This window comes from Melospiza melodia, chromosome 26 (assembly GCF_035770615.1).
Source record: "Melospiza melodia melodia isolate bMelMel2 chromosome 26, bMelMel2.pri, whole genome shotgun sequence".
NCBI classification, from domain to species: domain Eukaryota; kingdom Metazoa; phylum Chordata; class Aves; order Passeriformes; family Passerellidae; genus Melospiza; species Melospiza melodia.
In genome coordinates this window covers 5,697,531-5,712,750 of record NC_086219.1, presented here as the reverse complement: position 1 = coordinate 5,712,750, position 15,220 = coordinate 5,697,531, and the positions used below count along the sequence as shown (strand labels likewise).

At 47.7% G+C, this 15,220-nt stretch overlaps 1 protein-coding gene across 2 annotated transcripts in view; it reads right to left on the bottom strand.

Moving 5' to 3' along the window:
- The window catches only part of EIF4G3 (eukaryotic translation initiation factor 4 gamma 3), a 147,538-nt gene that overhangs the window by 6,259 nt on the left and 126,059 nt on the right, over positions 1-15,220 (bottom strand). For both annotated transcript variants that reach the window (XM_063176922.1, XM_063176923.1), the window contains 10 exons: positions 13,657-13,789; positions 12,532-12,626; positions 10,904-10,997; positions 10,191-10,308; positions 8,617-8,840; positions 7,411-7,526; positions 5,473-5,645; positions 3,352-3,477; positions 2,232-2,313; positions 354-452 (listed from right to left, as the gene is read on the bottom strand). In XM_063176922.1, coding sequence (XP_063032992.1) covers positions 354-452; positions 2,232-2,313; positions 3,352-3,477; positions 5,473-5,645; positions 7,411-7,526; positions 8,617-8,840; positions 10,191-10,308; positions 10,904-10,997; positions 12,532-12,626; positions 13,657-13,789 — 1,260 coding nt within the window. The remainder of the gene's footprint in view (positions 1-353; positions 453-2,231; positions 2,314-3,351; positions 3,478-5,472; positions 5,646-7,410; positions 7,527-8,616; positions 8,841-10,190; positions 10,309-10,903; positions 10,998-12,531; positions 12,627-13,656; positions 13,790-15,220) is intronic.

Here is a 15,220-nt window from a genome sequence, read left to right as displayed (position 1 = left end):
AACAGGGCAGTGGATCACTCAAAGCTCCAAAGGGAGGCAGTGACTCCCTGAGGAGCAGCACCAGCAGGAGGTGAGGTGCCTCCATCAGTCCTGGCTCCCTCCAGGACCATAACCCAAGGTGGGATGAGTGAATAACTGCTGCCATTAATTGTGGCCCTTCTGCAGGTTGTCTGTCCTTGCTCTAAAACTCATTATTGAATGTTTTTTTTCCCAGGACAGGCTTGTCCTCCCTGTGCTTCACATTGTGGTGCTGAAATCATCTATCCCAACTTGGACACACTTCACCCCAAATTCCAACTGCACATAAGAACGGGATGGAAGAGGATGAACAAATGGGTTTGATCTGAACTCACCTGTTCCATGAGAAAGGTATGTACATCCTCCCCTTCGGGCAAGTAGTCCTTCCAACTGAGGCCAGACTCCCTCCATAAGGCTCCCACTTTCTTATGGCTCTGAAACACAAGAGTTTGTCCCTTTAAAGAGCTGAGGGACACCTGGCAGCTCACAGGGGCCGGAGTGGTGCAGCTGTGTCAGGAGGAATAAAGGACACTTCAGCCACCCAACAAACACCCAGCAACGAGTGAGAACATCTGGAGAGCCCGTGCAGGAGGAACCACATGTGCTGCAGAGGAACCACATGTGCAGTCCCCAGGAATGCACATCTGGTCAGGCGGGCAAGGCAGGAGTGACATGGGGGGGTCGCAGCGAGCGCCGAGGTCACCCTGAGCAGTGACACTGGGACAGGGCACCTTCCACACCTGATTCAAACCCTTCTCCTAAATTACTCCATCACACACTCCCTTGCCTTGACAGTAAGGCTCTGGCAATTTGCTCCTTTGAGAAAACTCCTCATTTACTCAGCTGTTTTCAGCCTCAAATTCAGGCACAGAATCCCAAATCCTCTCTTCAGTTCCTTGAGTTTATGCAAACCTTGAGAGCAGTGCCCTTGAGCACAGACAGTTCAGCCTTTTGCAGCCTCTAATGTCACACTGACCTTTGAGCCTCCTGCCTCAGAGAGCACAGTTCTGACATACACAGTTCTGACAAGAATAAAAATGCTGAGCACAACCAGCTCTTTTCACCCAAATGCTTTGCCAAAGTTTCACCTTACAGCACCTGCTCACAGGAGATCACTGGGTAGCCTAAGCCAAGCTGAGAAATGCTGCCTGCTTTTCAGTTTACAAAGCAGATTACAACTTTCAGTTTACAATACAGGTTGTTAAGAGCCAACTGTGCATAGTTCCTGCTCTGATCCACCAAGATCTGGGTTAGATGGCTGATGTTACGCTGAAATACCCGAGTCCAAGTCTTGGACTGGACAAGATCTGATCAGAAAGCTGTGGCAGAAACAGAGACCCAAGGCTGTGCTTCCACACCCAGAGCACAGCAGCTTTTCTTTCACAGAATAGTTAAAAAAAAAAAAAGGAAATTGACTGTCCAAACAAGCACAAGACTAAAATAAATAAATAAAAAGTCACTCTTTGCACTGTTGGACTGAAATGCTCCTGGAACATTCAACCTTACTTGAATGCATGCTTGAAAAAAAAAAAAAAAAAAAAAAAAGGCAAGTGAGGGATTTTACAGGGTTGGAAAATAGACACTATCCAAAGTGCAGGATTCAGCTGAATCACAAAAAAAACCCAAAAAAAAAAAAAAAAAAAAAAGACAAAAAAATGGAGATGAGTTATAGGGAAACCACCAAACTGGTTGGACACGCAGCTGTGAGGTGTGAAAGAGAGCTCTGGGAGTCCCGGGGTGAGGAGGTGTCACTACCCCAGTGCTGGGTGAACCTCGAGAGTCGCAGCTTTAGTTTGGATAAGCACACAGCAGTCTGAGGCCATCGCAGCTTATCCGAACCCTGAGAACCTCTCCGGTCTGCAAGAACAGTTCTCTCGCAAGATTCCCGGCACTTGCTGCTTCTGCTCAGCCCAGAAATCCCTTGAGCATGTCCCTCTTGCAGTATTTCAGCACTCTTAGCTTCTGGGAGAAGCCAGGTGCAAAGGTACCTGCAAAAGGGAAAAGTGATGAGAAAACAAAAAGTTAACTCAACTTTTTGGAACCTCCTAAGGGTTGCTTGGAAACTGGGGGTGCGAGGCAGAGTTCCTAAGTTAGCTGGACTGGCTGGCCCATCCCTACATGTCCTCAGGTGGGAATGGTGAAGGTTTCATGCATGAACACGAGCGCTGCATCCACTCCTCCCTCTGGAGGAGGACACAGCACCAGGCACTCACCATTTGTTTGCATAGAAGGTGCAAGATTTCAGCAAGCAAGACGCCGGCTCTTCCCACAGGAAGCAAGGGTTTGCTAAATTCTCTAGAATGAAAGAAAAAAACAGGTGTTTTTCTGTTATAATTTGGGATTTCTGTTATAATTTTCTGTTATAATTTTGGGATGCAAATCCAGAAAACCAGTGACCAAACTGAAGCAGGAAATCATCTTTAAACTTCTGCCAGGGAGGAAGGATTTGATTAATCCAGCACTGCTGATAAAACATTTAGTGATGCAGTGACCTTGTCACTACAGGGCTAATTACAAAGACTTGAATTTTACATCAAAAAAAATTTTATATTTATGTCAAATCCACTCATTTTTGTGGGATGCTACACTTGGACAGAGGGAAAAGACTGCTATTTTCTTAACATACTGTGCTCCCAAATCACTCCACTCAACAGCACGGGGGTATTTTTAAGCTCAGCTGGAACCAAGAGAAATGGGAACCATTGAACTGGTTCACAGTTAATCCCCAGATATGTAAGGACATACAGAAAATACTGGAACTCTGGTCCAGGAAATGGTTTCTGGTCTTGCAGACAAGGTTTTGTGCCCGTTTAAGGCAGTGCCCAGGTGGTAGAGACATGGAATCCCAGTTTGGGCAGGGACACCTTCCACTGTCCCAGGCTGCTCCAAGCCCATCCAGCCTGGCCTTGAACCCTTCCAGGGATGAGGCAGACACAGCTGCTCTGGGCAAGCTATGCCAGGGCCTCCTCACCCTCACAGAGAGGGGAATTTATTCCAACATCCCACCCAGCCCAGCCCTCCTTCAGTTACCCTCTGACCTTCTAAAATGCCTCACTCTCTGCAAGTGCAATTCCCAGAGCCTCTGTGCTCCCAAATCACCCCACTCTACAGCACTGGGGTATTTTTAGCTGGAACCAACAGCAGATTTATGGATAAAACCCTTCTCCAAGGGTGAAAACACCAAGCTCCCTTCCCAGCAGAGCTCTCAGGCTGCTGTGGGCCCCCAAGGATGTGCAACAGCTCTCCTGAGCCTCCAGCACTGCTCATCCTCCACCACTGATGGAAATAATACAGAGAAATCACTACAGGCACAGCTGGGAAAGCATCACTTACTGTATAAGTTCTCTCATAGAGATTCCTCCTTCTTTTAACATGGGGGTCACCAACTCAGCCAGGTACAGCCAGATATGGGGTATATCTATGGCCATGTCATCTGCCATCTCCAGGGTCTCAGAGAAACTTCAGAAAGAGGAAAAAAACATCAAGTGTTAAATCAAATTTAATTGGAGACATTTCCATCAAAGAAATCTGTGCTTTAAAAATATTTTTTAACATAAGAGGAGTGAAGAGAGAGAGGAGGGAGGAGAATCACAAAGATAACAAAAAACCTATTGACATTTTATGCCTTTGGTACTTCCAAACTGCCAAGACTGAATTTCTCCATGCAGTAACAAGGAGAATATGTGGAAAAGACACCACCTTTGGTAGATCCAACAGATACACCCAGGAAAACTCCTGTTATAATAATTCTTATATCCAGTACCAAATCACTTGCTAAACAGTAACATCTATAAAACTAAAAAGCTTTCTTATCTGTATATATAAACTATGAAGTAAATAAAACCTTAAAAATATCCAAACATTTAGAGAAGGGGGTGAATCCTAACAGAATTCCAAATGTAAGGTAAGCAGTGAAATGTCTGTCAGAGCTCAGTTCAGCAGTTTCTATCTGCAACAGGAATTATAGGGCTGCTCCCCAGTGATAAACTTTCCAGAATGGCTCAAAACTCTCCTTTCCCATGAAACCCTTGCAGGTGGCTTCACTTCCCATGCCTGGGAGATGGCAATTTTTCTGCTCTCCTGCCAGTTTCTATCATGGTTTGTTTTTCCTTGAAAACCTTGAGAAGCCCAGTGTCCTGTTTAGTGACTATAAATCCACATTTTTTCTTGTGTTTCAAACCAGGAACCATTTCCTTTGCTTTATTCTTTGCAACCTCTGCTGCTCCTCCAGCCTTTCTGGTAGAAATTATTTTCCTGTTGTGCATCTCCCCAGCCATAGGGTGGGACCAGTGTTCACCCTGTGATCCCTCATTACACGGTCACTTCTCCTGTGTCAGCAGTGAGGTGGTTTCTGGTGTTCTCCTCAAACCCTCTGAACACCACTTGCCCTTTCCATCATCTTCAGGAGCTGTTTCACATTGTTTATGTCACATTCAGAGCACAGATCCCAATATTTCACCAAGATCCACTTATCCAAACTCCAGGAAGCTCAGGAACAACTTTCATCAGAATAAATTTTGGGTGTGTATCACCTCAAACGAGTCCCTCTGACCATCAGCGCTGTGAGGACACAGAGTATTCCCTGTGGATTTAGATTTTTTTCAGCAGTTCCATATGATTTTGAACTCAGGCTGCCAAAACCTTTCCTGTGAGCTGGATGAAGTTGAGGGGCAGACAAAGGTGCAGGGAGTTTCCTGTTGGAATGATCAGTGGTACCACAATGACAGGGACTCAGATTAAAGCCAGACAGAGCCAACTGTTCTTCAGCAACTCAGAATATTTCATCTACTCCTTCACTGCTGCATTTGTGTTTTATTCCTGTTTTATCCCTCCTGTTCTGTACTCCAGTGAGGACTGAGAGCCACCAGGGACCTCCATGGGAGCAGGGATTGTTTTAGGACTGGACAGCAGGCTGGGAACACAAATCTCAGGGAGCTGAAATGAGCCAGCAGCCGAAACTTGGGTCTCTCTTGGCAGGTCCAACCCCTCTGCTGTGTGTTCTCCTCCTCAGCCCCTTGAGCTGAGCTGTCCTGGAAATGGCAGGGTGTGGGTGAAGCCTTCATCCCAGTGGGACAGTGCCTGTTGTGTGAAGGATTCTGATTTCCTCCTGTTCCACTTAGACTCAGGGATTTGCAAAAGTCAAACAGGGAGAAATGCAGCACAAACAGGGATCTGAGCACACACATTTAAACAGACACCTACAGATCTGCTTCAAAATGCAAGCTGATATAAATATGAACATATTTATGTTCACTAAGGCATCTGAAACACTTTAAAATATATTACAGCAATAATATTCCTTATAAATACACCCAAATGACACAGTCCTTCCATAAGAACGTGTGGAGAGGGCAGGGTACCAAAACAAGGTGGGAGATTTCTCTGCAGCACAGCATCCATTTGCAAGAAACACTGCAGAAAAGAATCTGTGGATTCTCTGAGCAGAATACCAACCCCTTGAAGAACTCCTGCTTGCTCAGCTTTCCTGAGTGCACCAGCTGATGTAACAACTGGCCCATGTGATCCCTGGTGATCTGGCTCCGCTCCAGCGTGGACTCCACGCCCACACGCACGAACACGGGCAGCAGGCTCTGGGCACTGAGCTCCTCCACACACTGCATGGCCTCCTGTGGAACAACACACAGAGTCACCCTCCTCTGAAAGCAGCAAACACCCTCCTCTGAAAGCAGCACACACACCCTCCTCTGAAAGCAGCACACACACCCTCCTCTGAAAGCAGCAAACACGTGGCACAAGAGAATTTCCTACTGTAACACCAAGGATTTTTGGTGAAATGAGGATTTAGTGAGGCTGCCAGGCAAAGTGGTTCCTAATTCACTGAGGTTCCACAGCCTCACTGAATTAGGCTGTGGAACTTCATCACATAATAGTAACAAAACCAACAGTAATAGCAATAATGGAATTTATACCCCTCAGATAACAAATCACATTCCAGGGCTGCTTGGATGGCAGGAGTTATCTTCTGGATGCCACCAAAACACTGATTACTATATCAAATATCAAGTCAAAAAAAAGGTATCAGACCAGATTTGTTACTGATCTGACCAGGCACAAATGCCTGTGTTACAAACTCACAGCCCATCAAGGAGCAGAAAATAGCTGGGGAGCACTTGGAGAAGATTTCCCCTTTCTAAAGCTCCCACTTTCTGACTTGAGCATTTTGCAACCTAAACAAAGAAACACTCAGAGACTTTGAGAGCAGCTCTCAAAGTCCCACATCAAAAATCTCCATTACCATCACAAGGACCTTCCAGTGACCTTCTGGGTCCAGCCCAGAGATCTCAAAGGTGTTCCTGCTTCCTTAAGCAGTCAGAGTTTTGCTGCACCTGAGGGCACCAAGAATCCCCCAGTACCAAGTAATTCCTGATGCAAACAAACTGCTTTGATTCCATGGACTTTGAACCAGCCCTGCCCTGCCTAATGCAATTCAGCTCCACTTCCAGCAGGCCACAGAAATACAGAAATACCCAAATTGCTGCATTTGCAAACAGGGACTTGAAGAGCCCCTTCATCACAGGCATCCAGGGCAGCCTTTGGAGTCCATCATAAGCAGGAAAAGAGCAGAGACTCCTTGGCTCACCAGCCCCTGGGTCCCAGGCCAGCTCACTGCCAATCAGAGCAAGGTTCTTCCTCTCCAAACCAAGTATTTAATAATTAATCCCATTAACTAGATGTGAACTCTGAACAATCCATCATGAGAATATTCCTCTTTCCAATTATTAATTGGAAGTTCAATGAAATGGAAGCAGCAACTCTGCTTTTAAGGTGCCAAACCAGCAACTCTCAAGGGCTGCCATTTCAAACTTGGCAGGTTTTAAAATTTATTTCAGTGAAAGATCAAATGAAGCAGCCTTGCAGCCAATGTAACACTTCTTGCAAACTCCCTGGACGAGCTAACAACCCCATTTAAAAGGGAAACAAAATTTCAACCTTTTAACTAGGAAGTGATGACAGCTGCTCAGTAATTTCCAATGTTTATTAAAAATCCTCTGGAGTGGTTTGTTCAATATTTAGTATTGCTTTATCTGCCTCCAGATCAGAACAGCACATGCTTTTATAACTAAATGAAAACCTCTGTTTATTTTCCCACTAGCTTTTCTGCTTCCAAAATTGCTGGTATTATGGAGCTGCTCAGTGATTCATGACAGATACACATCCATCCTGCTACTTAAAACACACAGCCTGGGCTGTTCTTCCTATTTCCAGCAGGGCACAAAACAAGCTTGGGAGACAGACAAGTGTCCTGAAAGTGCCCCTGGAGCTGCTGCTGGGTTCTGTCTGTGGGCTGGGTGCTCACAGAGACACATCTTGGACAGAAACCACTGCAGCCCCTCAGAGATGTCTGTTAAGTGAGGTTTTCATCTTGCTTACCTTAAAATCATTAATATGCAAGAACTCATCAATGATAGATTTGCATTTTCTCTCTATTTCCTCTTCTGATAGTGAAGGCTTTTCCTGCACTGGAGCTGGGGGAACTTCTGGCTTGGCTGGTGGAAATACAACAACAAAAAAATGTTTGGAAAAGGAAAATCAGCATTTCAGAGATGACATTCTGAGAACTGAAGTCCCTAGGGCAGGTGTGTCCCCTGTCCCATCCTCAGGTTCTTTGATGGGGCTTGGAGCAACCTGGGATAGATGAAAGGTGTCCCTGCCCACAGCAGGGGCTGGAACTGGATGAGCTTTAAGGTTCCTTCCAACTCAAACCATTCTGGGATTCTGGGATTCTTTCCTGGCTACTTTCCCCTCATATGAACTCCCAGTATTTCTGTAAGTTGACCTTGCAGGATCACAGCTGGCAGTGGCACAGGTCAAACACCTTCAAAGCTCTGCACAAACATTAAATAATTAAATGGGAGCTGCTGCAGCAAAGTTAAAATGTGCTGACTGAGATGGGCAGCAGCTCAAGGCAATCTCCCAAACACATCCCAAAACCCCATGGACTGTCTAGAACATCCCACAGCTTCAGGACAAGCCTGTGCTGTGGCAGTTGAGGTGTTTCCCTCACTGCAGCAGTTTCCAGATGTTTCCCAGGGAAGGAGCTGAGTGTTGTCCTTACTGTAAAGGTTCTGTCCCCTTAAGTGTCACATTTTCCAACTAACAGAGCAGCCCAGGCTGGCAGGAGGGAAAAGCAGGAGCTGCAGGGCTGACAAGGTGACAGACAAGTCACCCTGGTGGGTGCCACCCTCCTGCTGCACCAGGGCTGGCTGGAAGGAGGGCTGGCAACAACAAGGTGCTAAAAAGCTGCTGTGCACCATCTGACCCAAATCCCTGCCCTGGGGAATCCTTGAAAAGGGCAGATATGGCATTCCTGAAGAACTGACACTGATTTGGGGACAGTGACAGGATCAAACAGGGCAGTCAATGCCATGGGTGGTGCTGTGCTGGCACCTGCAGCCTCTCAGCCCTGCTGGATCCCACAGAGGAGCTGCAGAGAGGGGTGAGGCCCAGGCCTGCCTGGCTCAGCTGGGTCACCCAGCTCTGGGAGGTGCATCTGTCACTGCCCTGCACAGACAGACACCTGTCCCTGCTCCTGACAGTTTCTCCTTGTGCCATCCACACATGCAGAGGAGCCCTCACCAGGTTCCTTGGCTTTGTTCCTCTCGGCCTCGGTGCTGTTCCTGTCCATCTCCATGGCTCCTGTCAGCTGCTTCACCGTCTCCAGCATCTCCCTGCGCTGCTCCTCCTGGGCCTGGTTGTCCAGCAGCAGCTCCTTGCTGCTGCTGCCCCTCAGGAAGGTGTTGGGCCGGGCCAGGGAGGGTGGCAGAGCTTTGTCATTCTTCTCCCTGCCCGTGCTCCCACGACTGCCAAACAAAAACACAAAATGCAGCTCAGGGGTGAGGACAGGGACTCCAGGGCTTCACTGCAGGGAAAAACACCTCCCAAGCCCTGCAGGGTTGCTGGCTCTGTTTCTTACAGAGAATTTGCAGGATTGCTGGATTGTTGGCTCTGTTTCTTACAGCTGTAGCCACAACCAAAATGAACTCAATTTCAGAGATGCACGAACACAAATACCCAGAGTGGACAGGAACAGCCAATGCTTCCTAGAGAATATATGGAAAAGCACAGCTCTACAGCACCCATTTTGTAATGGAATAGTGAATTTTATAACACATGGACTCTGTTTCCCTTTGAAATGGTGTGGGAGCTTTAAATTAGATGCAACAAAGGAATTCCTCCCTGGCAGAGTGGGCAGGCCCTGGCACAGGGTGCCCAGAGCAGCTGGGGCTGCCCCTGGATCCCTGGCAGTGCCCAAGGCCAGGCTGGACAGGGCTGGGACACTGGAAGGTGTCCCTGCCATGGCAGGGGGTGGGAACGGGTGATCTCTCAACTCTCTCCACCCCAAAACATTTTGTGATTCCATGAGAGTTGTATATTTTACCCATAAATTAAAAAATACCTCCCCCAAAGAGTGAAGACTCCCAGTAACAGGTGACAATTTTCTGTCCTATTAATTACTGTGTTAATGAGTAAGATGGGCAAATTGAAACCATAATGGAATAAACCCGAGCTTTACTTGAAATAGGAGGGAAAACATTGGAGGCACAACCCAGGAAAACACTTCAGCAGCTTGTGTGCACTGAAAGGAAGACCCAGTGACATTTTAAATGAACTGTACATTTATAAACCACGTCTAGAGTCAATAAATTATTGAGGGTTAATACATGTTTCATGCTCCACGCTGGAGTGGCTGCAGCCCTGAAGGAGCTGGAGTGAGAGAGAGGCTCTGGAGTTTTTTGTTGGATGTGGGAGCATGGGCAGGTCACAGCTGCTGGGAAGGGTCAGACATGGTTTAATGCTGCATTTCTGCCAGGTTTTAGGTGTGTTTATCTGGATAAATAAACCTACTGACCTGGCTGAATTCACAGCCATTAAATCCAACCTATTTATTACTACATTTTATCTGAAGAGTTTTTAAAATGTTAAACACAACCACCCTTGGCTGAAGGGTGAAGTGGAAACTAAAACATTAATCAAAACGGTTTTAAAAATTAATTCCACCTCTCTCTCCTATGATATTATAAAATACAGGCATGTTGGAAGCTAACTCAGAGTGGGAAAAGGACCCAGCCATTCCTGGAAAAGCAAGGAATTCTCTTTTTTCTGAGTGCTGGTGCAAAGGGCAGCATGAGGAGTGATGGAGTGACACTCACCTCGTTAAGGCCCTGCGAGATTCTAGTTCTGAAGATGCAGATGAGGCAGATACTGGGGACACTGGAGGCTGCAGGGCAGAAAATCTGTTCAGACTTGTGGCACTTGGTCGCAAGGAGTCTGGAGATGGTGGAGACAACACAGAGCAGAGCAACAAGGTCAGGAGCTGCTGAGAGAGAGCTCAGCACCACAGAGCAGCTCAGCCCAGCCACAGGGACAGAACTGCAGGGAAAGGCTGGGCCTGCCCCACCTCAACCCTTCCTGCCAGGAGGTCACACAGAGGGGACAGAGGGGAGCCCTCACTGGGGACAGCTCTGATCCCTGCCTGTGAGCAGGGACAGCACCCAGGGAAGGGCTGGGGCTGGCCCAGGGGGGTTTGGGCTGGAGATCAGCAAAGGCTCTTCCCCAGAGGGTGCTGGCACTGCCCAGGCTGCCCAGGGAATGGGCACAGCCCTGCCAGAGCTCCAGGACAGGCTGGGATTGTTGGGGTGTCTGTGCAGGGCCAGGGGTTGGGTTTGATCCCTGTGGGTCCCTTCCTGCCCAGGACACTCCATGACTCTGTGAACCCCACCCAAAGCTGCTCTGTGAATCTCTGTGAACCCCACCCAAAGGTGCTCTGTGAATCTCTGTGAATCCCACCCAAAGGTGCTCTGTGAATCCCACCCAAAGCTGCTCTTTAGCAGCAAACCCAGGGTGAGGGTCCATCCTCACTTACCCATCTCGCTTGCCTTGGCTCCACCACTGCTGCCCTTCCCCCAGCTGCCCAACTGGGCTTTAGGCACGAGCTGAATCTTCTCATCTATTGTGGGCTGTAGAACACACCAAGAGGTACAGTTACAAGGGCAAATCCTACAGTGTAATGATAAATGGGAGATTTCTTGGCAATAATCCCAGTCTTGTGAACAGCAAAATACACTTCACATATTTCTGGAAGACTAAACTGTGGCCCAAGACAGGGGACACAAACAGCAAAGGGCATCACAAAGATGATGTGATCTCTTCCAAATGTCAATGAGACATTGACAGTGAGCAGGAGCTTCTTTTTATTGGAAATTCTGAAGCTCAGCAAAGTGGAAAAGCTCAGTAAATCCATATTTGAAAGATGTTCAGTTTGTTTCTGATGTTTAAACCAGATTCACTGTCCATCAACTCTCCAGTCTTGGCTTTGGGGGGATCTGCAGGACACCAAACAATCCAGAGGGCAAAGGATGACAACAGGTGGCAGAACTTGGAGGAAGTGGTGTCTGGCAAGAAGAGAATATTGATTTTACAATGTTCAGTGGGAGAGTTTATTGACAAGGAGGTTGTGACCTCGCAGATCTCAGGGGAGCTCCTGTCTCATTCCAAAGCAGCTGCTGTGGAACCAGCTCCATTTGTATGGAGCAGAGGAGGAGGGCTTTTCCCAGGTGAGCTGTAAGCCCAGGCAGAGGGAGGCTGAACCTCTCCTGCTAATGAAGTTTTGGAAGTTTTTTTATGACTTTCAGAAGGAACAAACTGATTGGATTTGCAGAGGGGCTGCAGTCTGTCCAGGTCCTGCTGTACAGCTCTCCAAGAATCCAGGCACTGAGTGTAAAAATCCAGGGCAAGTGACATTAAGTGGGACAAGGGAATATTTAGGAGTCAATGATTTATGCAAAGGCCAGACTTCTCCTCAGCAAGAAAACCCAGAGCTGTTCTGAACTTCAACAAAGGAGAAATCTCCAACTTGCCCAACCTGCAGCCTGGAAAATTGTCCCAAATTCACCAGTTTAATGGAGAAATAACAGGAGGATATTAATCTGGAGGATGACCACGAGAGTTTATCACATACTGGGGGATGCAACCATGCCACAAAGTTGAGAAACCTCTAAAGCAGACACAGCTCTCTCCATTCTACTGGAGCACCCTAAGTCTGGAGTGCTGCTGTTTGTGACACATCAAAATGGATGTGGCCTCCCTGTTTTACTGAGGAGCAGCATCAGATGAGGGTCTCAAGAACTTGGGGCAGCCAAGGATTTCCAGCAGGTGTTTGAGACCCCCAGGGGATGTGTTTGAGACCTGTGGAACATGGGGGCTGTGCTGCTGTCACACAATACCTTGGCTCACATTTTCATCACTGAATAAAATGCAGATTTTTTGATTGTGAGAGCTTCTGGAGCTCAAAAGGACACTGTGAACCTGAGAAAGAAGGTCTGCACACTCCTTTCCCTCAGGACAAAACAGGAACATCCAGAAGAAAAAGCAGCTTGATTTACACCCAGTATTAACTCTGAGGATTGAAGTTTTGACCTGCACACACCATCCTGGTTCTTCCTGGACTAACAGATGTTTTATTGCCCTGAAGGAGGCTGTGTTGGCACCTACCTTGGTGATTTTAAGGAACTTGGTGGGGTCCAGCACTCTGCTGTTCTTTGCCCCCTGCACAGTGTTCCAGCCGCCTTCGTCGACCCGTGGGACACCTGAGGGGACAAACAGAGCCATGTTTGGCTCAGCTCAGCTCAGCCCAGCTCAGCTCAGCTCAGCTCAGCCCAGCCCAGCCCATTGCTGGGTCCTGCTTGGGAGCCTCCCTCCCCCTGCCTGCCTGTGCCCTCACACCCCAGCCTGCACAGAACAGCTCTCGCTCCTGCAGGGGCTGTTTTTGGAAGGGATGGCTCCTGGCAGGATTTCTCTGCATTCAGGAGCTCACAGGAGCAGGTGAGGTGAGAGCCTCCCCTGACCAGAGCCTCACTCACCCCACAATTCCTGCAGCACTTGGCTGGTCTGACACAGAGCCCCTCAGGCACTCCCAGGTCCCTCACCTTCTCCTGGTGTCACTTTTAGGATAATTAAAGTCTACATGGATTTTTTTCCCATCCTGTTTTCAAAGCACTTTCATTTGACAATCCTTAGAGAATTTCCCAATCCCGAAAGAATCCCTATAATTACTCTCTCCTTGCCCTGCTCTGTCCCACTCTTCATTTTCCCAGTCACTTCAACTTCATCTTCAGACAGTGCCCTGAGGGCCAGGAGCAGTTTAAGGTGCCACCAAGACATTCCCTCATACAGAGTCAGCACCTCATGGCTTTAACAACTGAAGACAACATGGTTACTCCTGAAATGAGATGTTTTTCTCTTGAAATGAGATGTTTTTCTCTTGGAATGAGACTCTGCAGTGCATGAGAATGGATGGCAAATCTGACTTCCATATAATAACTTGTTAGAACAGATTTCTGGCAGCCTGTCACAAAATCCAACATGGTTTGTGGAATGGAATGTGTAAGCACTGTTGGCCTGTGGTTGGTTATTGTCACCCATGAGATTTGCCCCTGAAAATCCCCACAGCCACTCCATGGCAGATCTGCTCCTTTTCCAGCCTCTGACATACCAGGCCCCAATTTCCTTTGCTCATTATACATAGCAAAAAAACCTCACAAATTTTTTTCCTTTTATGTGGATTCCCTCTAAGGACACTGGATGTGAAATGAGCAGCCAACTTGGCTTTTACTTTACCTGGTCTCCTCTTGTCTTTGGTCATGAGTTGTTGCACCTTCCTCTGTTCTTCCTGCTCTTCAATCTTGGCTTCTTTATGGATCTGCTCGATGGTCTTGGGGCCCTGGTCTGCTCTCCGTGACACCCAGTTGCACTGGGGAAGAAACAAAAAACCCAAATGTGCTCAGGGAAACTTCCAGAGGAGCATCAAACATGAGGAGTCTGAATATTAGGAACAAGGCCTCATCCTCTCACCCTTGTCATGCCTTAGAGGGCTGGAGAAAACCCTGTGGAGCTGGGACACATTATGGACATGGTTATGGGCATGGTTATGGACACATGGACGTGGTTATGGACACATGGACATGGGTATGGACACATTATGGACATGGGTATGGATACATGGACATGGGTATGGACATGGGTATGGACACATTAGGGACATGGTTATGGGCATGGTTATGGACACATGGACATGGTTATGGACACATTATGGACATGGTTATGGGCATGGTCATGGACACATGGACACGGTTATGGACACATTATGGACATGGGTATGGACTTGGTTATGGTTATGGACATGGTTATGGACACATTATGGACATGGTTATGGACATGGGTATGGACACATGATGGACACATTATGGACATGGCTTTGGACATGGTTTTGGATATGGTTATGGAATTGGGTTATGGACACAGGACATGGTTATGGACACATGATGGACATGGTTATGGACACGTTATGGACATGGTTATGGAATTGGGTTATGGACACATTATGGACATGGTTATGGACATGGTTATGGACTTGGTTATGGACACATGATGGACATGGTTATGGACATGGTTACGGACACATTATGGACTTGGTTATCCCAGCACCCCAGAGCAGAGCCTTGCACTCAGGTACAGGGACTGCAGCCAAGACCTGACTGAATTCATTAATCCCCAGCCTGCACATTCCCAGCTTCTCTTTCAAGGCTCAGAGGAAAGAGAAGAGCTACCACTCTCTGTTTATGACTGATAGTCTTTGTGGGAGCCTCTCCTCCAAGCTGGAGGGAAGAAATGAAAATAAAAAAAAAAAGAAGTGACTGATTTTTAAGTGGAGACAGTGCTCTGCACTCCACGAATGGTGATGGCTGACACAGGGATCCTGCAGAGAGGAGCAGCTGTCACTCCAAAAACACTTTCCTTGCTTGATGTGTCTTTTCAGCCATGAAGTGCCCAGACCCCTCCAGCCCTGGAATGACCACACTGTCCCTTATCTTGCTGCAGCTCTTGGGGTAATTACCTCTACCTGCAGCCAAGATGGTCACTTCAGCCTCCACACAACCCAGACCAGCTCCCCTGGAGGGGAATTACAGCTGCTGGGAAGGTTTGTTCCACCCATGGTCACATCTTCACCTGCACAGTGTGGGGACCCCCAGCACCCCAGGTGTGCTGACCATGGCACCAGGAAAACATGGAGACATCTCCTGGCTTTGGACAGCCAGACCTGGGGGAGAAGGGAACAGATCTCCCCCTTACACCCCACTAGAGCTGTGAATCCCTGCTCTTGCATGAGAGCTTATCCAGCCTG